The following is a 24,425-nucleotide window of genomic DNA, read 5'->3' as shown; positions in this document are numbered from 1 at the left end:
CTCATAGTGGATGGGTAGTGCCTTTACATTTGCAAAGAAACAAAGCTTGTTGAAATGTCCTGTCATGAATGGTGGCAGCTTTTTAAATGGCATCTATGTTGGCACAGGCCATAGCAGTGGTACATTCCTCGCTTTACATCATTGAGCAGCACTCCAGTTTTATCTGCTTTTAAGAAAATGCCTCATGGTGGTAACTTGTTTAGGATGTGGGTGAGATCGTTTTGCAGCTAAGTGACGGTCATTGCTGTTAGAATGGCTGTACCTTCACTGCTAAGCATGCAGAAGACACTACAATGCTTTATGTTGAATTATCTATCCTCACAGATGGACTCATGTGGCTCGCCCTTATCTCATTGGTGCCTCAGCCTAGATTTTAGACTCCGGTCTCTTGGAAAAAGGTTTAAACCAATAACCTTCCAGGCATAGAAGATCTACCGAATGAGATATGGTCGATATCTTTCTGCTGATCATTATCTCAGCACGACAATGATGTATCACATCACAAACCATTACCACTCCTTCAATTGTACTTTGCAAACCCCTGACTGGATGGATCGGGCAATTAGCCAAGATCTTTTCCCCAGTAGGGGAGTCTAAAACGAGAGAGCATAGCTTTTAGGTGAGAGGGGAAATCTTTAAAAGGGATCTAAGGGGTAACTTTGTCACGCAGTGTGTATGGGTTGAGCTGCCAGAGGAGGTGGGAAGGATAGTAAATTACAACATTTAAAAGGCATCCGGACTAGGATATGAATAGGAAGGGTTTAGAGGGATAAGGTCCGAATGCTGACAAATGGGACTACGTTAATTTAGGATATCTGATTGACATGGATGAGTTGGACTGAAGGATTTGCTTCCATGCTGTACGTCTCTACGGCTTTAACAGTTAGAAGGGCAAAGGCAGAAGATATATGGGAAGCCCACCACCAACAATTTTCCAGACCACTCAGCATTCATACTGAAAAAATGTCATCATTCCTTCAGCATGGCTGGGTCAAAATCCAGGAATGCCCTTTACGACAGCATTGTGGATGGCTCTGCACCCCGAATGCAACAGTTCAACAAGGCCACTCCCCTCCACATTCCTAAGGCTGATAGAAATGGGGTGTCAATGCTGAGCTGGCCTTTGGCAGTCAGATCCCATGAATGAATGAATAAAAAACACACAATCTTGCAATTAAATCCTTTGTGTATGAGCCAATTGGTTAATGCTATTAAATTATGTGGGTGGGGGGGGGATCCATGGGTTGAAAGCAATATCTATCCCTGGGTTTCCTATAGCCTGGAGCATGCTTCACCTTTAACTTTTGCTTTTGGTATTTTTAGCCAACCTACTTAGGGTTGTTATTAGAGACAACAAGGTGTAGAGCTGGAGGAACACAGCAGGCCAAGCAGCATCATAGGAGCAGGAAGGCTGATGTTTCGGGCCTGGGCCCTTCTTCAGAAATGGGGTAGGGGAAGGGGGTTCTGAAATAAATAGGGGGACAGGGGGAGGCAGATAGAAGCTGGATAGAGGAGAAGATAGGCGGAGAGGAGACAGACAAGTCAAAGAGGCGGGGATGGAGCCAGAAAAGGTGAGTGCAGGTGGGGAGGAGATAGGTCAGTCCAGGGAGGACGGACAGGTCAAGGGGGCAGGATGAGGTTAGTAGGTAGGAGATGGGGGTGGGGCTTGAGGTGGGAGGAGGGGATAGGTGAGAGGAAGGACAGGTTAGGGAGGCGGGGACGTGTTGGGCTGGTTTTGAGATGCAGTACAAGGAGGGGCGATTTTGAAGCTTGCAAAGTCCATGTTGATACCATTGGCCTGCAGGGTTTCCAAGCGAAATATGAGTTTCTGCTCCTGCAACCTTCGGGTGGTATCATTGTGGCACTGCAGGAGGCCCAGGATGGACATTTCACCTACGGAATGGGAGGGGGAGTTGAAGCGGTTCGCGACTGGGAGGTGCAGTTGTTTATTGTGAACCGAGCGGAGGTGTTCTGCAAAGCGGTCCCCAAGCCTCCGCTTGGTTTCCCGATGTAGAGGAGGTCACAACAGGAACAGAGGATGCAGTATACCAAATTAGCAGATGTGTTATTAGACACACGTCTGCGGAATGAGAGGTGGAAGGGGCTTGAACATAATGTTTTCTGGCTCTGAGGTATGGAGAACAGTCTGTGCCACAAGAGCCCTCCCTCCAAATGCATTTGCACCTCCTTCTGAATAATCCACCTGGTAATCCTGTGGTGTAACTGCAATCTATATGGCTTTATACAATCTCACATTGCTAGAGACCCTACTAAGAATATCAGTGTCTCCCAAAACAAAACCTACCGCACACAGGATCAGCCTGGCAGGAACATATAAAAACTGAACAAACTGCAGATGCTGTAAATCAGGAACATACACATAATTGCTGGAAAAGCTCTACAGGTCTGGCACCATCTGTGAAGAAAAAAGTCAGATTTAACGTTTCGGTTCTGAGGAAGGGTCACCAGACCTGAAACGTTAAACTCTGATTTTTTTTCGACACACATGCTGCCAGACCTTCTGAGCTTTTTCCAGTAAATTCTGTTTATGTGGCAGGAATATATAATTTTGTGAAACATGTGGTTTGTGTGCAAACAAGCGCATTGGAATCCTAATACAAGCAAAACAACATTACTTGGCCCACCAGCCTGATCTTTGGGCTGGACAAGTGACGCAGACTTTCAGTTTCCATTCAGAAATGAATCGCCGTTCCCACATTTCTTGCTGTCCCGAGTCGACCGCTGAATGACAACAGGAGGGGGTCTGGTTCAAGTGGCGCTAACTGGATTCATTTAGAATCTCGAATGGATTTGGCACAAACCTGGAAAGAGATTGAGAAGAAAAAAAGCAGTAGAATTTTTATGTAGCAACTCCCCACATATGAAACACAAATTGCAACAAATGAAATGATGATTAAATAGAAACACATACACAGACAGACACGTGCAAATCGCGGAATTGTAATTAACATTCCTCACTTGTCTGACTTCACAGTTTGACTGGTTGACGTGGGGAAGGACGTGTCTGATTCGATCCTGCCAATTGATCGCTTGAAACTTGTTTATTTTGTTTTTTTTCCCTCTCTGGCTCTTTCCGTGCCTTGAGTTTGAATGTGCGGAAGCTGCTCATTGAAAGTTTTTTTTGAGGATTGTACATGCGTCAGCTTGTGTTTGTGGCTCTAGTCTGCAGAGTTGACGTTTGTGTGTGTGTGTTGGCTGGAGTGTGAGTTGAAACGGTCCTCTTCACTACCTCAGGACCAGAGAGCGCTCAGGAGCGCAGAAATGGTGAGATTCTCCGCAACTGTGTGAGAGATTATCTCTGACTAGCCCTGGGCTATTGGTAGTGACATGCCATGCACTGATCATTGCAAGGGCTGGTTCAACGTAAGTACATCAGCGATGGAGGAATACCAGACTCTAGCGTATGATACCGCCTTGAGCACATTAGTGGCGGTGCTGGTCTACGTGCTGCTCAAAGTGAGTGTAGACGGTTACCGGCAGTGGCGAGCCCGGGTCAAGGTGCTGATCGTGGGCTCGGGTCCTGTAGGGTTGACCGCCGCTCTCATCGCCGCCCGCTCCGGAAAAGTGCAGCGCCTGGTGCTGCTGGAGGAGCGCGGCCGCACCGCTCTGCTGGCCCGACCCCAGCAGATTGCCCTGGACCCCTGCAGCGTCCGCTTCCTACTCGAGCTCGACGTCGATTTTGACAACATGGAAGGGTGCTGGCACAACGAGCACTTCTTCACCAAGGTCGGGGTCTTCCAGGAATACCTGCTGAGCCTCCTGGAGAAGAAGAAACAGGAGATGGACATCCAGATCTTGCTGGGGACCAAGGTGAGAGGCTACTTTACACTCCTCGGGATGAAGGGCAACTGTACACTTATGGCTGTGGAGCTGGGAAGGGAGAGTGTCAGTCTGGGATGAGTTGGTTGAGGGATGTCAATCAATGGGATCTTTATCTGTCAACAAAGTTAGCGTCTGTCACACCTTCACCAGGCTGTTTGATTTTTATTTTCCAAAAAAAAACCTTTTCTTCTTGCAGTCTTTTTTCCATGTTAAACTTTATTTTTTAAAGTGGGCTTCATAACCGCCATTAGGGAACGAGGTACCTTTTTTTATTCCCAAGAGCCCTACACTCTAGACCCCAAGTGCTACAGTGACCTAGGAGGGAGGCAATTAGGGAGGAGCAATAAATACTGCCTTAACCAATGACACAACCTGCCCATGAATTGGGAAACTAACTTATCCTACTTCTGCTACTAATGTTCACCGGTCCCCGTCAACACTGGCAATGGTGAATCACTTTCATTCCTTGTGACTATACCATGGGTTGTTTTAGGAAGATTGCTTTTGACAATCAAAACGTGACTAATCCATTATCTTGCCTTGTTCGTCAATACCGACCCAATGACTGGATCAACTAAAACCAGTTTTAAACCAGGTGGTGGTATGGGAAAGTGGATTATAAGTGACCTCTATCTGCAAGTTCTTATGGTACCAGCTCTGATCCTGAGGGAGTGAAGTGATTAGACCAAATCGGAATTGCTTTTCCGGTTTTGTTTGAGCTGGGCCACAGGACTGTCTTTCCTGTGCCCTGGATCAAATATCTAACTAGTTTTTGAAATGCAGTGAATACTGTACAGCATCTTCTGGTAATAAATATTGTAATCTACCTTTAGTGAAGTTAACATTTTGCTCAATAAACAGTAAAATTTGAAGAGTGACAGTATTTGCATTCATAACAAGCTATTTGAGTTATATCACTGCTTTAATGTCTCAGCCCTGAAGGGACAGGGAATTACATTATTTTTTAATGATCCTTTTTGACTGTAAACAGATTTTTTTTTTCAAACTGAAGTCAGCCTATTCTTAAAGGGGAATTTTTCTTCCAATCCCACTTCAAAATAACCCACAGCAAACTCTTGAGAATTAAAACAAAATAAGATTTATTAATGCGCACTCAACCTCTGGGCAGGCCTGGCAGCATCTGAGAAAGCTGAAAAACAGTTAACGTTTCGGGTCCAGTGAATCTTCCTCAGAACCTTCACAGGTGCTGCCAGACCAACTGAGTTTATCCAGCAACTTTGTTTTTGTTCCTGATGTACAGTATCTGCAGTTCTTTCGGTTTTTATTGTAGACTGGGAATTAGTTCCTTTTTCAAATCAATACATGATTCTTCCTCGAAATCCGGTTTCAACAGTGGTGATATCAGAGGCGGGCTTGCACCGAGCTTATAACTACGTGCTTTTCCCTGTTCCAATGTTGAAAGCAGACACATTCAGAAATGTATAATTACCTGTAATGCTATTTAAAGACCAGCCATGTGACATGGCTCCAGAATGAACCGGTATGGCTAACTAGGTTATTTTGATGTGTTGCATCAGAGCTACTATGTTACTGGCAATATCTGGGGCCTGTAGCACCACTGTAGGCATGATGATACTTTCTGACTCTCCCTTCTTCATTTTGGGACTGGAGATGAAAAGTCTGTACCCTCGCTGTCTAATTGTCTTTGCAAATTTGTAGCTGTGAAATTCCACAGGAGTGAAGGTTTCTACAAATTGCTGAACATTAGCCCACTTGCACATTCAGTCCTGCTAAAATCAAGTTTTGTTTTAAATGGATCTATTTTCAATGCCTTGAGGAGTTGGTACAACATTGTGGGAGCATGAACGGTAGTGGTTCATGAAGACCTCTCAAGACTCTCTTTCTCAAAGGTAATTAGAGATGGGTATCAAAATGTTGGCCTTTCTAGCGACAGCTACCTCCATGAGCAAAACTGTAGTTAAAATGCTTGCTACATCGTTATAAGCAAGTCTCAGTAAATTGTGCAATGTTGCTTTATTGTCGCTTATCATTACTATCTAGAGCAACTCAATTATTATATTCACAATCAACTGATTTGCTGTGAATTACGGAAAGTTTTTGCAATGTCATTCAAGCACCTCAGCCTAGAAACATCTAACTACATACTTTTCCCTGTTCCAATGTTTTATTTTCATGAAAGCAAAGTATCATGGATGCTGGACATTGGAAATTAACAACAAAGTGCTGTACAACTATAATCTCTGTGGTGGAAGGACCAGTGTTAACATTGAGACCAATATGATTTTTTTTATTTGGAACTGAATAGGGTTGAAAATTAAGAGGTTCTGAGCTATTGGCAAAGGAGGGTGAGTGAGTGAACAGATGATAAATCCAGAGCAAAAGACAAAGGCAGTGATAATGGTTATAGAGGAGGACAGGATTGGAGAATAGGTGTTAATAGTAGAAAGTAGGTCTACTCCATTGAGACATGCCCATTGCAAACTAGATGTGGATGTTGGGGAGAGGGCATAATAAATGGAGAATTGAGTTCATGGCCTGAAATATTTTTAATGCCTTTACTGTAATACAATATTTCAAGGCACTGCAATGTGTTATAAAACAAAACATGATATCAATCTACATCGTGCCAAACTTCAAGTACTTTAAAGATTGTATGGAATGTCTGAAGGAAGACAGATGGGTGCAGATATAGAGTAAGGAAATTCTAGAGTTTTGGACCTGGGCAACTGTGTACAGAAACCAGAGGTTGAGCAATTCAAATTGGGAATGTTCAAAAGGCTGGAAATATGAGCAATTTCAAATCTATGGTTTGGGAGCTGGAAAGGGTGAGGCTGTGATGAGATTTGAAAAATTAAATGAGAATGTTAAAATCGTAAGGGGCTAAAATTGTCATTCCTGAACTCTTTAGGTTTATGAAATACCTAATTTTCTTCTCCTGTCTAATCTATCTTTCTCTTTCTGCTTTTTCATCAATTTGATGCTGATTGAATCCACTTCCTATCCCTTAATCCTGTTTCCTTTATTCTTAAAACTAAGATTAGTTAAGGCAAAAGCCTGTTGCTTAGAACATTCACCCAGAAGTCTCGTAGAGCTCACTGTGCCATTTTTTAGCTCTCATATTCAACAAGTGTGAAGAAGAAACCTAATAAAATTTCTGACCTGTGAAGTGTTCAGTGGGTCAGTTTAAGGTTTCATGCAAGTTTTGCCTGAGCGTTTTGGCCCACCAAATTAGCCTCGCCCTGCACTTCTCCAATGCTTTTGTCATTGCCTAAGCTAGAATCGAGTTGAACAGAGACCACAGTGTGAAAGTGCCAAAACTTAACTGTGAAATCACCAGGAATGGTGCTGCTTCCCATATTGTATTAAGGTAACACTGAGGCTTGCAATTTATAGGGGTTGAAAGACCAGTAATGGTGAGTGTGATAAATTGGCACTTTTTAAAATAACCAGTGCTACTCACTTAACTTTCTAAACATCTCCAGAGCGTACTGTTTCTCGGTAGCTTAGATGTGGCTCTGAATAATTTTAGGAGAAGCGTCCAGGAAGGAAGCTGTATTTATATAATGCCTTTTAAATTGTCCATGTGAAATGATTTGTCGTGTTAGCTGCATTTATGTTAGCAAAATTTGACATTTAGTAAATGGGATGAACGGCCTGATATTTATTTTATAGTTCATTTCGGAAAATGTTGAAATGGAATGTGCTTTGCTGTTCCAGTTTCACTTTTTTCTGATCTGATCCTGGCTTAAAATTTCATCATATGTGTAACATCTCTGACAATTCAGCACCCTGTCGAAATGAATCAGCCTAGATTATGTAATTGAGGGTAGGGAGTTGGCTTTGTACCCACCACCTGCTGAATCATAGGCGCATTCTACTACTGAACCAAGGCTGACACTTAATACATATGTTACAGCATTCACTTCCGCCAGAGTTTTTCATGGAAATGTTGCTCTATAAACACTGTTTGTATCTTCACACTCTTCCGTTAGATAAAACCAACAATAACTCTGTTTGTGCCTTTAGATGGAAAAGACTCCAGGAGAGAAAGAGGTGCTCATATAGGTTTCTGTTTAACATTTACCCCTCAACTGTATTTCTTTGTTTTTTTTAAAAGGCGCTGATCCTTTGTGCCATTGCTTGCTCACATTGCCTTTTCACATTGCCTCCTTCATTTCCCTACCTCATTGTGACTGCGTTTTTGTATGTATATGTGTGCAAGTTAAGGCAGTCCCTGAGATACAAACTAGTCCCGTCCTGGAGTTAGTTCATAAGTCTATCTGTATGCAAGATGGAACACAATACAGTACAATGTAATATAGTCATTCATAAGTATGAACAAATGTTTGCATATCATATCCTTTGAAATAGATATATTCTAGACACCAGATGGTCAGTATACAGACATCTGACTTGGGAAAGAGATTCTACATTAATTTTAAAGGATATCGCTGACAAATTTACTTGGATCATTTTGTATTCTTTTTAATTTCCTTTTCAGAATTTTGAAAGACTGCAATTCCTTTTATTGCTTACAGCCTTCTCTTCCTTTTTAAATTACAAGCTTCTTTTAAAGCCCTACTCTTGTGTTATTTAACTGCTAAGTCACTACCCCTCCTTGCTGGTGCTCCACATTGACAATCTCTGTTCTCAATAAGTAAAGTTGCCTTTGCCTTTGCTAAAATAAATTACTTGGAATATGATATGGCATATTAAGCTGTGACAATGTTTTCTTTACTTACAATGTAATTGGCTAATAGGATTAGTAGCATTTTCCCGAATAAGCAGTTAATTCATTGTTCAGGATCTGGAGGTGGAAAAAGGCATGATTATTTTACATTGGGCAACAATTTTGTGTACCGTGTAAATAACCAGCTCAGGTTTACACAGTGTCTGCTGACTCTTTTTTTTCCAGAAGGGTTTAACTCAGTTGTGGTGAATCTTCTGTATACTGTGACGTGGTTACCTGGCACTGTCATTTTTTAATATGAGCAACATATTTGCCTCAATTTTTAATTGTGGTTCAGTTAGTAGCCAGCATGGAATCAGAAATGACACTCCAGTGCAGAACAGGAGGAGGGCTGCACTGGCACGTTCAAATAAAAAAAAATACATCAAGGAATTATCCCTGGTATGCAGGTAAATATTTATGTCATCCAACATCATGGAAACAGATTATCTGATCCTTGGCACACAGCAACTTGTGAAATATTGTTTTGCGCAAGTTAACTGATGTTTCCTGCATTACAACAGTGAATGTATTTCAAAAGAATCTTCATTCATTGTGACATGCTTTAGGAGGGATTTGATTGGGATCTGCATACTGAATGGATTCTGCAAACTTGCAGGAACCTCTTATCCCTCATCTGCTTTCTTCCCCTAAACTAAGGGAATCTGGATGGTTTCTTTGATATTTGAAATTCCTTGCCTGCACCACCATGCAATAGATTCATTTTCTGATCTGGTATATCCCAAAACATAATGGGAAGCTAGGGAAGAGATTGTGAGACCCCTAGCACAAATATTTGTATTATCAATAGCCTTGGGTGAGGTGCCAAAAGACTGGAAGATGGCTAATATTGCGCACTAGTTGAAGAAAGGCTGCAAGTAAAAGCCAGAGAACTACAGACTAGTGAGCCTGATTGTCAGTGGTTGGAAGGGCTTGAGGGAGGCAGAGACCATTTACACATGGGAACTCGTGTCTTATGAACTTGATTGGAGTTTTTTTTTGAAGAGGTAACCAAGAAGATCGATGAAGATAGGGAGTTGGACGTTGCCAACGTAGGTACTGATGGACTGTGAAGAAGGTTGCCTAAGAGAACCAAAGGATCTTGATCCAGAGCTATTAAGAACTGCAGGAAGCCAGAGTGCATCGATGTGAAGCTGAAAAAGCACAGCAGGTCAGACGGCATCTGATGTGCAAGAAATTCAACATTTTGGGCCAAAACCCTCTCTGAGCTGAGGAGGGGGAGGGAACCCAAAGCAAATGATGGGGGGTGGTGGGACTGGGGGGGAATGGTAGGTGGGATGGTCATAGGTAGTTGCAGGTAGGGATTTATTGTGATTGGTCAGTGGGAACGATGGAGCGGATAGGTGAGTAGGAAGATGGACAGGTTAGGGCAGGTCATGGGATAAGGCTGGGAGTAGAGGGATTTTGAATCAGGCAAAGTCAATATTCAGGCTAATGGGCTGTAAGTTTCCAAGGTGAAATACAATTAGGTGGTGTTCTTCCAGTTTACATTCAACCTCATTCTGGCAGTGGAGGAGGCCAAGGATGGATATGTTGCTATGAGAGTGGCATGGGGAATTAAAATGAATGGCAAGTGGAAGGGCGGGTTGGTTGATGCATGCAGAGCACAGATGTTCCACGGACCAGTCCTCGAGTCTGCGTTTGGTCTCCAACATCAGGAGCAACAGATGCTGTGGATCAAGTTGGATGAAGTGCAGGTGAATCTCTGGATCTGGAAAGATTGTTTGAGGCTTTGGACAGAGGTGAGAAGGGAAATGTAGGGGCAGGTGTTGCACCTCTTGCAGTTGCAGGGAAAAATAGTGGGTGTGATGGAGGATTTGCTAGGGAGTGTAGAGCTGATGAGGGATTTGTGGAATGAATGGTCCCTGCAGAAATTTGATGGTAAGGTCTGATTGTCGGTGGCCGAAATGTCGGAGGATGGTGCATTGGATTTGGATGTTGGTAGTTTGGTACGTGAGGACTAAAGGGACTCTTTTTTTTTTGCGGGGAGGGGTGTTGAGGGCAGAAATGTAGGAAATGGAGATGTGGTTGTCAACATCTTTAATTTCAGAGGAGGCGAAACGATGGTCCTTAAAGTAGGAGGTTATCTATGATGTCCTGGAGTAGAAGCCTCATCCTGGGAGCAGATGTAACAGAGGCAGAGGAATTGAGTATGGGATAGTATTTTTGCAGGAGGGGTGGGTGAGAGCAGGTGCGGTCTTGGGAGTCAGTGTATATGAAGCGGATGTCAATGTTGAGTCAGTTTCCGGAGATGGGAATGGAAAGGCCCAGGGAGGGGAAGGATGTATCAGAAATGGCCCAGGGGAATTTGAGGGTGGGGTGGAAGGTGTTAGCAAAGTTGATGAGCTGCTCAAGCTCCTTGGGGAGCACAAGGCAGCACCAGTGCAGTAAAGTAGAGAAAGAGGTGAGGGATGATGCTGGTGTAGTTGTGGAAGAGGGACTATGCATCAAATCTTACAAAGAGGCAGGAATAGATTGGACCCATGTGGGTGCCCGTGGCCACCACTTTTTGTTTTTTTTTGGAAGTGGCAGGAATCAAAGGAAACGTTGAGGGTGAGGACCAGTTCTGCCAGGGAAATGAGTGTCAATGTATGGAGAAGGAGGAGCAGAGGGCTTTTGGTCCCTCTGTGTGGGGGTGCAGGTGTAAAGAGACTGTATGTCCAAGGTGAAGATAAGGTGTTGGGGACTGGGGAATTGAAAGTTTTGGAAAAGTTGGAGGGCCTGGTTTGTCACGAATGTAGGAAGGGAGTCCCTGGACCAAAGGGAAAAGAACTGAGCTGAGGTAGGAGGAGATGAGCTCGCTGAGGCAGGAGCAGGCAGAGACAAAGGGTCAACAGGGGCAATAGAGTTTATGGATTTTAAGTAGGCCCAGGGACTCCTTCCCAGCTCCCGCAGAGATTTACCTGCATCTCATCCAACCTGATCTGTTGTATACATTGCTCCCGATGTAATCCCCTGTATACTGGGGCAATCACAAAGCAGACGCAGGACTGTTTCAAGTAGCATCTGTGCTCTGCATGCATCAGCCATCCTGACCCTCCCCTTGCCATTCATTTTAATTCCCCCTCCCACTGCCCTGTTGACATGTCCATCCTCGGCCTCCTTCATTGTCAGTGAGATCAAATACAAACTAGAGGAACAGCACCTTTATACTTCACCATGGGAGCTTATAGCCCAATGGCCTCAATATTGACTTCTTCAGCTTCAAAATCCCTCCAGCCCCAGCCTTATCACATGCCCTCTGTCGCTTCCTCACCTCCCTAACCTGTCTTGACCAGTCCATCTTTGTACTTGCCTGTCTGCTCCACCCTTCTTACTGACCAATCACAATAATTCCCAACCTGCATCTGCCTGTCACCATCCCACCTACCCTTCTCCCAATGCTTCCTCACCCCTCTCCCAACCCTGATGAAGGGTTTTGGCCTGAAACGCTGGCATCTCCTGGTCCTTTAGATGCTGTCTGACCGGCTGTGATTTTCCAGCTTCATGGCTGTTGACTCAGGAAATTGATCAGCTGGGTTAATGGCCTGGGGGAGTGGTAGATCGAGCTCAATTTAAATTAAATGTGAGGTGTTGCACTTTGGCGAGGTAATCCAGAGCAGGACATGCACAGCTAATCATAGGTCCATGGGGTGTGTTGTTAATTAGGAGGATCTCTGAATATAGGTTTATAGATCCTTGAAAGAACCATTGCAGGCACACAGGTTGGTGAAGAAGGCATTTACCGCTGTTGCCTTCATTAGTGTTGAAACAACATGTTGCAGCTGTATAGGATATTGGTCAGGCCACTTTTGGAACACTGCATACAATTCTCGTTGCCTTGTTAATAGGAATGTTGTTGTTAAAGTAGAAAGGGTGCAGAAAACATTCACAAGGATGTTGCTGGCAGGCTTGAGTGAAAAGGACAGGCTGGTTAGGCTGGGACCTTTTGCCCTGGAGTGTCGGAGGCTGAGGGGTGATCTTAGAGGCTTATAAAATCATGAGGGACGCAGATAAGTTGAATGGCGGGTGTCTTCTTCCCCAGGGAAGTGGAGTCCATAACTAGAGAGCATATAATGGTTTTGAGAAGATTTGTAGCTTGGGTTGTGGATGAGGTTGTGGACATGCTTGCCGAGCTGGTGGGTTTGGTTGCAAATGTTTCATCGTTCTGCTAGGAAACAGCTTCAATGTGCCTCTGGTGAAGAACCGGTGTTCTGCCCCACATGTTAATTATATGCTTCTGTTGTCTATATGTGATTTCCCTTCCTGGACATAATGGTAAAATGCAAAAACAATGGGGATCTCCAGGCTAGCGTATATACAAAGACCACATGAATGGACCAAATACTCAATTACAGTGGCAACCACCCCAATGCCCACAAACAGAACTGTGTCAGGATACTACTTAAACAAGCCACAATACATTGCGGCAACTTGGAACCACTCAAAGCAGAACAGGAGCACCTTTACGGCATCTTCAAAAGGAATGGATACCTGAAAAACGCAGTCTGCCGTTACCTCCGAGACAGGCCACAACAGGAAAACACAGTACGATCAGAATCACTAATCACCCTAGCATACATCAAGGACACTTCAGAAATGACGACTTGGACCCCTAGGTATCCGAGCCCACAAACTGCCACCCTACGACAGCTACTGACCAACTTAAAGAATCCCATACCCAAAACTGGGGTAATATACAAAATACCATGCAAGGACTGTGAGAAACACTGCATAGGCCAAACCAGAAGGAAACTGACCATACAGATACATGAACATCAACTGGCCACCAAGAGAGACAACCAATTCTCACTTGTCTCACCACACGTGAACAATGAGGGACACAAATACAATTGGGATAACACATCGATAATCACACAAACCAGACAGAGAATTCTGTTGCCAGGGAATTCCTGGAGGCCTGGTATTCCAACCAGAACTCCATCAACAAACATTGAATTGGATCCTGTGTACAAACCACTGTGAAACAGAACTGGTAGTATTAAAAATCACCTCGGCAAACCGAGGAATATAAATAACAAGTGGGACGGAACACCAAAGCTTCACCAGAGGTGCAGTAGCTAATTTTTTTTTTCACTTGTGAATGTGTGCGGCACTGACTGGCCAGAACGTTACCTAGCAGGGTGACTAAACGTTTGCAACCAGAGGGCATGTTTTAAGGTGAGAGGTGAAAGATATAAAAGGGACCTAAGGAGAACTTTTTCACACAGAATGGTGTGTATGGAATGAGCTGCCAAAGGATGTGGTAGAAGTGAGCGCAGTTACAATATTTAAAAGACGTTTGCACAGGTATATGAACCGGAAAGGTTTAGATGGAAATGGGCCAAATGCAAGCAAATGGGAATAGTTCAGCTTGGGATCCCTGTTTGGCTGTAATAGGATAATGGCAGCACTGACACTCCTGATGTCCACTTTCCTACCTTTTCATGTAAGCCTTGATTTGTTTTTTTCCCTAATTGCCAAGAATCTATATATCTGTGTTTAAATACACATGAGGACTCTGCATCCCCACAATGCTCTGTTGCAAGGAGTTCCAAAGTCACTCTACCCTCCAACAGAAGTTCCTCCTCATCTTAGCTTTAAATTTGTCTCAGAATAAAAGGGAACCGTGCCACCGGTCCTAGATTCTCCCATGAGGGGAAACATCTTCTCAGCATTGCTGTCAATCTCCTTAAGAGCTCTATATGATTCAATGAGATCAACTCTCATTCTTCTAAACTCCAGTGAGTAGAGGCCAAACCCATTTAGACTTCCATCCTGTCTTGGTTTTGTGTTGTTGTTTAGCTCCAAATTCAATGTGTGTGGCCAGATCATGCCATAAGAGTTGACTAACTTGTTACTGCAAGGCATAAAAGTTTTAATGATACAGCAATAGTGGCCTTTTGAACTAATAGTAAAGATATGTTATCAGTGCCTAACATGGAAGTAGCTAATTTTTTTTTCTCATTTGTGAAGGTGTACGTCACTGACTGGCCAGAATTTATTGCTGGTCCTTATTTGTCCTGGAGGGTGGTGGTGAGCTATCTTCTTGAACCGCTGCAGTCCAGCCCTTAGGGATGGAATTCCAGGTTTTTGACCCAGTGACCGTGAAGGAATGGTGATATGTTTCCAAGTCAGGATGAGGAGCGGCATGGAGGGGAACTAGCATGTGGTGGTGTTCTGATGCCCTTGTCGGTTGCCCTTGTCCTTTTTGAGATGGAAGTGATTGTGGGTTTGGACCACAGATGTTTGAACTTTTCCATTGCATCTGGTAGTAGTAGCAGCAGTAGTGTGTAGTGAGCATCGGTTGTGGAAGGAGTGGATGCTTGTGGATGTAGTGCCAATCCACTGGGATTCTATGTCCTGGATGTTGTCAAGATTCTTGAGTGTTTGGGACTGCACCCATCCAGGCAAGCGGGGAGTATTCCAACACACACCTGACTTGTGCCTTATACATGGTAGATAGGCTTTGGGGAGTCAGGAGCTGAGTTACTTGCCGTAATATTCCTAGCCTCTGATCTACTCCTGTAGCTGCTGTTTATCTGGCAAATCTGTTGACTTTCTAGTGACTGATAATCCCAGGATGTTGATTTGTGGGAGATTCTGTAATGGTGACTCCATGGATCATCAAGGGACAGAGTTTGTTCCTTATTGGTGATGGTCATAACCTGCCATTTGTGTGGCATGAATGTTACTTGCCACTTGTCAATCCAAGCTTGGATATTGTCCAGATCTTCTTGTTGCATTTGGACTTGTATCTGTGTCCTTTTGTATCTGTGGAGTTGGGAATGGTGCTGAACATTGTGCAATCATTGGCAAATATCTCCAATTTTTATGATGGAGGGAAAGTCATTGAAAGTAGCTGAAGATGATTGGGCCTGGGACACTACGCTGAGGATCTGCTGTAAAGATGCCCTGGAGCTGAGATGACTGACGTCCAACAACATGACCATCTTCCTATGTGTCGGGTATGACTTCAACCAGCAGAGAGTTTGCCCCTGATACCCATTGATTCCAGTTTTGCTCAGGCTTCTTGATGCCACACTCAGTCAAATGCAGCCTTGATATCAAGGGCTGTCATTCTCCCCTCCCCTCACCTCACCTCTGGAATTCAGCTCTTTAGTCCACATTTGAACGAAGGCTGTAATGAGATCAGCAGCTGAGTGGTTCTGGCAAAACCCAAACTGGGTGTCACTGAAAACTGCTGCTTGAAAGCACTGTTGATGACACCTTCCATCACCTTTACTGCCGATCGAGAGTAGACTGGGGAAGTAGCTGGTTGGGTGGGATTTAACCTGCTATTTGTACACAGGACATACCTGGGCAATTCTCGGGCAATATAATTGACAATGTATTTTATTTCGCAACTGAGATGCATCCAGGAGTATGCCCCTCCCTCAACTTGATTGAAGCACCAGAGTCTCATACATTGTATTAATGAATCAGTTTCTTTCAAAAGAAAGGTAAACCTAGCGACTGCACATCTGAGGAGAGAGACGAGTTCATTGTCCAGTCAAGTCCTATATTTTATTACAACAAAAGTCTTTGCTTCGGACCCAGCCTATGTATTTTGGGAAGGGTTGTATTTATTTTCAGAGCTATTTTTACCCAAAAGGTCAGCCCTGAGAGATCTATTCATCAATGTGGATTTCAGCAGCTGCTGTTTGTACAAAACTTGAATATTGCTGAAAAGTGATATGTTGAATCATCGTTTAGCCTTGGAGAATTGCCTTTTAAGCGCTGGTCTCTGGCTCCAAGGTCTCTGTAGGATAATAGCTGCCATCTGTTTAGGAGAGGTGATCGGCCTTAGATTTCTAAGAATGAAAAGGATAAAGGATTGTTTGTGTGGGGAAATGTAGTTGGGCGTAGTTTTCTGATACACTTATTGGGGAAAGTGAACAGACTGGACTGTCTCTGTCACATTGCAGGTAGTACTTGAGACTGACCTTGTTTGATTGGAATAAGCAAACCTCTGAATGTGAAAGCATTGAAGCGCAAACCTAAGCTTATCCTCCTTTTTAAAAACAGCCTTGCATTAATTCTCCTGAAAGCAATTGTGCTGGTAATGTTTCCATAACCTTAGTTCAACTAGCTATTATTTCAGATGATATCTGCACTAATCTGTGTAATGTAGCTCTCCCACGTGTTAACATTGCTCTGGCTGTGCAATAAAAAGCCTTCTGAGCCGATCCACAATGATCATCAACTTTTGAAAGTTCTGAGAAGTCATCACATCCATTGTTCTTAGTTGAGAATGATATTTACTGGTCACGAATAGTGAGTTTAACTTTCTAGACGTGTGAGCAATAAGTTGTCACTGAACTAAATTGTTGTGTATGATCTTTAATTGTCACATGTCGTGGAGTTTGTGCCTGATGATGAATAAGTCTTCTAGTTTCTTGACTTCAAAGGGGTAGTTTGATTTTTTTCTTCCTCCTCTCATGAGGTAAGCTGTGTTCTCTAAAGTTATGATGTTGAATGGAATGATGACCATTTATCTGGCAATCAGATAGAATGAGATAGGAGTACAGGAAGCAGAGTTTCACACTCATACACTTGCTGGAACATGTTCTTGTGCATTATAATTGTGAAGAGAAGGAATGTTCCCTAATAGTTGTCACGTTCTACTATTCATGAATTCTGATTTTTGCTTTTCTCTGAATGCCTTTACATTATCATTGAGTCTTATCATTCTGGAATTTACAAGTTAATTGTTAACAAGGAAGTAATCCTGGATAACAATCCAGGCTTTCTGTGGTTATGAGCCTGAGCAAGGTCCCAATTTGGTCTTGTACTTGTTTGTACGGTAATCCCTTTTTATAAGTCTGGATACTGTTGCTTTCTGAGAGACTGCACTAATTAGTGGAGAGCGACTGGGTCAGCAACAATATTCCCTTTTAAAATGGTATTTTTTCTAATTCATTTTACCTTCTCACATTTCTCTGCATATGGCTACAGACATGTATCCAGTAGTTAACACAAAAGGCATGTGTTTTACTTTCCAGATTGCTGCACCATTGTGCAGTGCAGCAGGAATTTCCGTGAGCAGTAAAAGCATTGATTGCATTTATGGTTTTATTTTAATTTGTACAATGGGAGATTTTCAATGCACATATTCACAGTTCAAAGTGACAGCACATACAGTGAAATCCTGCAGTCCTCAGACTGCCATTCTTCTTTCCAATAATTTAAGTAGAAAATCAGGTTCCAAGGTTGCATGTTTCTTAATATACTCCTATTTTGTCAGGAGTATTGAATTGGAAAATATCCCCTATTGCGGTCTTGTATCTTGTACCATGTTTATGACTCAAATGTAAGCCAAGACATATTGGAACTCCAGATTTTCATGTGTACTTCACAACAATCTGTCGTGTTGTTAGGTTAATTAATTTATGAAAGGGCAGAGACCAAATGATTCAGATTGTAAAGGCAGTTTGAATGCGAATATGGTAATAATTATAATCTTCAATCAGTGTTCCTTTGCTTGTTCAGACAAATTGCAAAAAGCAATTCTGTTAATGAGCTTCCTTTTGGTTATCCTGAATCTCATTGACTTATTTATTGTGAATGCCAACCAGATAAGATCTAATTTGTAGAAAAGAATTTGAACTTGATGGTGTCAGGGTACAGAATTAAGATGGCACCAGATCTAATTTTTTTTTTGATTTACGGTGACATTAGTTCATCTCCATAACACTGGAGCTGAATATCTGCAGAAAACTGACATTGATTATGTTATTGATAGTCTCGATTTAAATCAAGTAATTAAACTATTTAGTTTGAATTTTATTCCTTTGCTCCACTCCTTTTCTAAATACTGGAGTAAGGATTTTTAAAAAAATTACAAAATGGTTTACCTACCAAGACGGTGTCACCAGGCCATTTAGTTGCTATGAGCTTTGCAGTTGATTTCTGATCCTCAGCTGAACTGGTGTGCCTACCTGTGGCTGGACAGTAGTCAGATGCAGCAGTAAAAGTCAGATTTTGTTTTCTTTTTCACTTCTCAGTCTAGTTATCCTGAACCTAGAAATTTCATCTTGCGTGAGGGATTTCAAGATGATGGGGTGTATTTTTCAGGTGAGAGGAAAAAGATTTTAAAGACATATATGGGACAAATTCTTGACAGAGGGTGGTTTGTGTGTGGAATTAATTTCTGAGGAAGTGGTGGGAGCAGGCACAAGTACAAGATTAAAAGACATTCGGATAAGTGCATGAATGAGAAATGTTTAGAAAGAGATGGGTCAAGTGCAGGTGGGCAGGGCTAGTTTAGTTTGGGATTACGTTTGGCATGGACTGGTTGCATTGAGGGGTCTGTTTCCCTGCTGTATGACTCGATGACTCTAAGTGGCTCCGATAACACCATTGATTTTGAAATAAAATTGCACATAATAGCACAAGGATTCTTGGTTAGAACGGAGAGGATTGGGTAATTTCTTTGTCAGTCAGCCTTTGAAACCACGTTATTAGGCATGATTAGATTTGATTACATAAGTTAAGCAGATAGAATCAATGATCTGGAGGCATAGCTGGTTAACTCTTTACTACATTACTACTGCCTTCAATAATAATGGCATATCTTTAAAATTCAGTTTGTTACTGTTATAGCTGTTCATTCTCTACATCTCCAGTTCGTCTGGAGATGTTCGTCTCCAGATGTTGTGATTGTTGAGTCAGTTACAATTTGAATTTTGAAGTAAGCTTGGAAGTGGGTAGTGCGAAGCTGGGAGTGCCGGTAAGTGCACTATTACTTTTCTGAAGACCCGAAACGTCAATTTTCCTGCCCCTCTGATGCTGTTTGTCCTGTTGTGTTCATCCAGCTTCACACCGTGTTATCTCCATTATATTTAGTTTGGTTTCAAAACTGATGATACCTAATTATATGCTTGTGATGGCCTGATAATTTAGATCATTGAAGGAGAAAAAAAATTTGAAGGGTTGGTTGTAGATGAACAACTTAGCATTAGATTTAAGCAGAAATATTCACTCTCTTTGATTAGAGCATTGATTTTATGGATATCCTTGAGCCTTCAACAATCATTTAACTGCTTAACGTCATGCACAGGATTTGAAATTGACTCTGTCCTTCAGCCCATAGTTGGAAACCCAGTAATGTCTTTAAACAAAATGTCTTTCTAATTGTTTGGAAAAGTCATGACTGAAAAGAGATCAACTGTTTAAATACTTTTCTAATTGCAACAACCTGTCACAACCTGACATTATGTAACAGGCAAATGCTCCCATCAAGTGAAGGAAAAAGAAACTTCTACATGCACTAAGTAAATCATTCAGAATTTATTGTGACCACTTTCATTATTCACTACATTTCTGGCAGATCCAAGAACAAGTCCGAAGTTACTTCTGACTATCCAACCGGTTCATTTTCCTGTTGCCTCATAAGTTCGTAACTTCTAACAGTCTTTAAAAGAAACTTTCTTTTGTCTTTTTATGGTGCCTGTGCAGCCTGTTTTCCATATCTGACTTTTAATCAGCAAGGTTCATCTTCTTAGCAACTTGTTCCTTTAAATCTCAAAGACCCGTCTGTTCAGTTCCCTTCCCTTTCAAACAGAAAACAGCCACTAACTCAACTCCTGGCTCTTATTCTGTTTCTCTCAAAACAGTTGTCTCTTTTTCTGTGTCAAGTATGGTATGGAGCTGGAGGAACTGTCAGACTGACTCCAGCATCTGCAGCTCTGGTTATGAATGTCTCCTTTTCTGCTAGTTATTACGCACTGTATGAATGTGGTCAATTGAATTGTTTAATCGTTTTCTGTTTGAGTTTTACTCACATGGCAATATGATCACATAGGCAGGCACTGAAACTAAATGCTTCCACAATTTCTAATTTTGTGAGGAGTGAAGAACCATTTAAATATCTCCCAGTCATCTAAAGGTCAGCAATTTAACATGGTTTAAGATTAATATCAATGTTTCTGTTCTGTTTGCAAATTGTGCTAATTTTGAGTCACGTACCCATGACATGCAGGACCAACGTAGTTGACAAAGTACTTTCCAATGACTGCAATGAATATTACGTTGGCCAGACAAGAAGAAAACTAGCCTTCAATATACATGAACATCAGCTAGCGGCAAAACAACAAACTTTCCCTCATCTCAGTGCAGTCGGACAATGACGGCCATCAGTTTAACTGGGACAACATTATCACCTTAGCTCAAGCCAACCATGGACATATATGGGAGTTCCTAGAGGCCTGGTTTTCAACCCATACTGCAATCGACAAACGTGAAATTAGACCCCATACACAAAGCTGTGCGAAAAAAAAGAATTGGAAATGACATAACCCATCCCAGCAGGCCAGATCATATAAACACCAAGTGGAGTAGAACAACATCGCTTCGTCGGAGGCCACACTGATGATGATACTTACAGTGAGACAAAAAGATGAGAAAGTTGCAGGTAAAGGCAACAAGAAAAAAAAAATCAGAATATCAAGTTTAGACAAACACAATCTGCAATTACAAATGTGCAGTGTGAGTTTTGCAGGACAATCTAATGTCTAAGACCTCTTCTACCTGTACTGCAATTCCATATTACAGAACCCACCACATGCCACTCAAGAACATGTACATCTTTCTGCTCCTGCCTCAAAATGTCACTGGGATATCCTGCACTTGAAGTTACAGACTGTGTCTTTTTGCCAAAGTTTTTGTGTGCAGTAAATCAAGTCTATTTTGTGCCTTTTTGTTTCAAGAAGAAACGTCAGTATGATAACGAGCCAGCTCAGTGAGCAATAAACTCATCCACAATCCGAGCTACAAATCTTCACAAGAATCTTAAACTTTATTTTCTCTGGTTTCTGCTTGAGCTTTTTTTCCTGGTGCTGAATTCTAACAATTTTCCTTGAAGTATTCCTTTTGTTAGGTGGTCCAATTTCATGAAGTTGAAAATGGCCAAATCACAAACAAATAACTTTAATATGTATCTTGTCCACCAGTGAATAATCATTTTTTTGACAGACTACAAAAAAAACTTTACAGGTGTATTTACTGCTTGTTTTGGCATGGAGGAGTCCATTAATTTTAAAAACAAGCTTTTCAAACATCCCTACTGATATCCTTACGTCAAATGACCACATTGAATTGAAACCTGCGAACAGGAGAGATTAGTGGAACATGAAATGATGTCTTTGAGCTGGGAAACTTAACTGGAATTTGGTGATTCATTTGTGTTTCGTCAATTTTGTGTAACTGTGTTAGCACTTCTATATCCAAGCAAGACTTCTCCTCTAAATAAAAGACCAAGAGAACTATGGATGCTGTAAAACAGAAATTGCTGGAAAGGCTCAGCAGATCTGGCAGCATCTGTGGCGAAAAATCAGCGTTGACATTTTGGGTCCAGTGACCCTTTTTCAGAACTGGGCTTCTGCCGTAATGTTTGGTGCGCTATATTGCCATTTTTTTTTTGTTTTGTTTGCATAAATGTGTGACAGCTGGAGTCACTTCAGATCCATTTCCTTGTACAATTCATTTCAATAAGTCTCTTTTGGAACTTTTGGAAAATCAGTCAGAAGTGAAAATATTGTGGAAATCCACAAAAGAATGAGAATTAAGCGTGATTTCAGCAACTGCAAATGGCACACAGTAATGATTCCTGGGAGAAGAATGTTAGGAAATTCTTCTGTCAGAATTGCAGGCTTGTCTGATTACATCCATGTGAGCATGTTGACATTATTTGACATGAAACAAAAAGGCGCAAAAATAGACTTGATGTACTGCACACAAAACTTTGGCAAAAAGATGGTCTGTAACTTCAAATGCAGGGTATCCCAGTGACATTTTGAGATAGAAGCAGAAAGATGTACATGTTCTTGAGTGGCATGTGGTGGGATCTGAATATGGAATTGCAGTACAGGTAGAAGAGGTCTTGGACATTAAATTACACTGCACATTTGTAATTGCAGATTATTGTTTGTCTAACCTTGATATTCTGATTTTCTTGTTGCCTTTACCTGCAACTTTCTCATCTTTGTCTCACCAGCTTGGCATGCCACATTTAAAAGTGCTGTGACCCATGTTCTCTCACACTGCCCTTTCTTCCAGTCTCCTCACTTAACTCAATTGCACAAATTCTTACAGTTCAAGAGATGAAACCCTATTTAGAACACAGATTAACCAATTGTTTGTAGGATCTAACTTCTGACCAAAATGCTGCTGTATATGTAAAGTTTAACCTGGTATTCACTACATTGGGATATTGGTGAAGGCTTTGCATTGAAACAATGGGCTTGCTGTTGAGACTAGCACTTGATGATGTTTGACAAAGGCTGCAGCAGTGATATGAGAGAAAACCATTGTTAATGTGGTGAATTGTGTCTGGAATACACTGCCTGAAAGCACGATGGAAGCAGATTCAATCAAAAGATTTGGCTGAGAGCACAATCAATATTTAGAGTGGAGGAGTGGGCAAAGTTGAATAACCAAGCTGATATGAGCAAGATAAAACCAGTCATCTCTCTTGTGTGGTCTCTGCCCTGCGCACTTGAATGGTTGTGGTTCTTTTGGATTGGGAGATTTTAAACCAAGTTCCAAGTTGCCTGTTGATCTATGTTTCTTCTTTGAAAGGCCTGATGATCCCCAAGTCGTCAATGCTCTTTCAAACAACTTCATTTTGAAAAGGAGACCAGACCATTCCAGTCATTATTGCTCGAGGGCCAATGATACAGAAGGGCAGTTGTCATCTGTTTACTAACAGCAATCCTTTGTGAACATTGGTGAAGGATGTTTCTTGACATTTAAGACTGTCCATGATAACTTGAGTTCCCCTTGTCTCATGCAGAATGACAGACTCCAATTCAAAATAAGAAAGATTTTACCTTTGGAACATTTCTGGAAGTCTCAAAGTATTTTACAGCCGGTGAGGTGCTTTGGGTGATCACTGTGGCATGTACAAAGTGCCTGGTGCCAATATATATGCAGTAATGTGGAACTGGCCACATTTTTATATTGTAAGTGAAGGACCAACTAACAGTAACTCTCCTCACCTTTCAAATGATGCTGTAGAACCACTTTTTTATTTCTATTCAAATCAGGGAGACAAAATGAGCCAGGGTTTAACATCCAAATGATGACTGCTACAATAGTGCAGTACTTCAAGTGATCAGATCTGGATAACTGCTTACTAACAATGTTTGCCAATTAAATAATTTGTTTTGAGGCACCTGGGTTCCCAAATGGATGTCTGGCTCAAGTAAGGAATGCCTTTGCTTTGTTTGGATAGAGCCAAACTCCATTATTTTTTCCTTGTTACTGTACAGAACTGAACTGCTTTTGTGACACATTTTATTCATAAAGAAACAATTTGACATAAATCTGTTTGGCACGTCCTTGGGACTTGAATTTGTATCAGAAATGGGCCACCCCCTCTTTCCCCGTCCCATACTCCCGCTATTGTGGCAAGTACTAGGTATATATTCACAGATTGTGGTGTAAATGTTTGCCTCTGAGGAGGGTTGGAGACCGTTGTTTTGATGTTAAGGCTTTCACCACCAATAACCCAGTGTCGTAAATGCCAGGCTGAACTTTATATATACAGCAGTGTTTTGCTCAGAAACAAGATCCTGCAAAAAAATGAGGCGCGCAGTTGGTTAATCTGTGCTCGAAATGGGGTTTCACCTCTCGGATTGTAGGAATTTGTGCAATTGCGTTGTGAGGAGACTGGAGAAAAGAGCAGTGTGGGAGAACATGGGTCGCAGCTCGAAGTTTTAAAATGTTGCAAAGTGTCATAATGACAAAGCACAGGCATTTAACTTCAGAGATAATGGGAACTGCAGATGCTGGAGAATTCCAAGATAATAAAATGTGAGGCTGGATGAACACAGCAGGCCAAGCAGCATCTCAGGAGCACAAAAGCTCA

General features: G+C 42.0%; 1 protein-coding gene across 2 annotated transcripts in view; it reads left to right on the top strand.

The window, feature by feature from the left end:
* The first annotated feature begins 3,014 nt into the window (after nucleotides 1-3,014).
* The window catches only part of si:dkey-234i14.6 (uncharacterized), a 130,992-nt gene continuing 109,581 nt past the window's right edge, over nucleotides 3,015-24,425 (top strand). For both annotated transcript variants that reach the window (XM_059651769.1, XM_048546192.2), the window contains exon 1: nucleotides 3,015-3,831. In XM_059651769.1, the coding sequence (XP_059507752.1) occupies nucleotides 3,349-3,831 (483 nt within the window). In that variant the 5' untranslated portion in view covers nucleotides 3,015-3,348. The remainder of the gene's footprint in view (nucleotides 3,832-24,425) is intronic.

Source organism: Stegostoma tigrinum, chromosome 16 (assembly GCF_030684315.1).
Source record: "Stegostoma tigrinum isolate sSteTig4 chromosome 16, sSteTig4.hap1, whole genome shotgun sequence".
Classification (NCBI taxonomy): Eukaryota; Metazoa; Chordata; class Chondrichthyes; order Orectolobiformes; family Stegostomatidae; genus Stegostoma; species Stegostoma tigrinum.
Note: the sequence above shows the minus strand (reverse complement) of the source record. Positions and strands in the feature narration are given on the sequence as shown.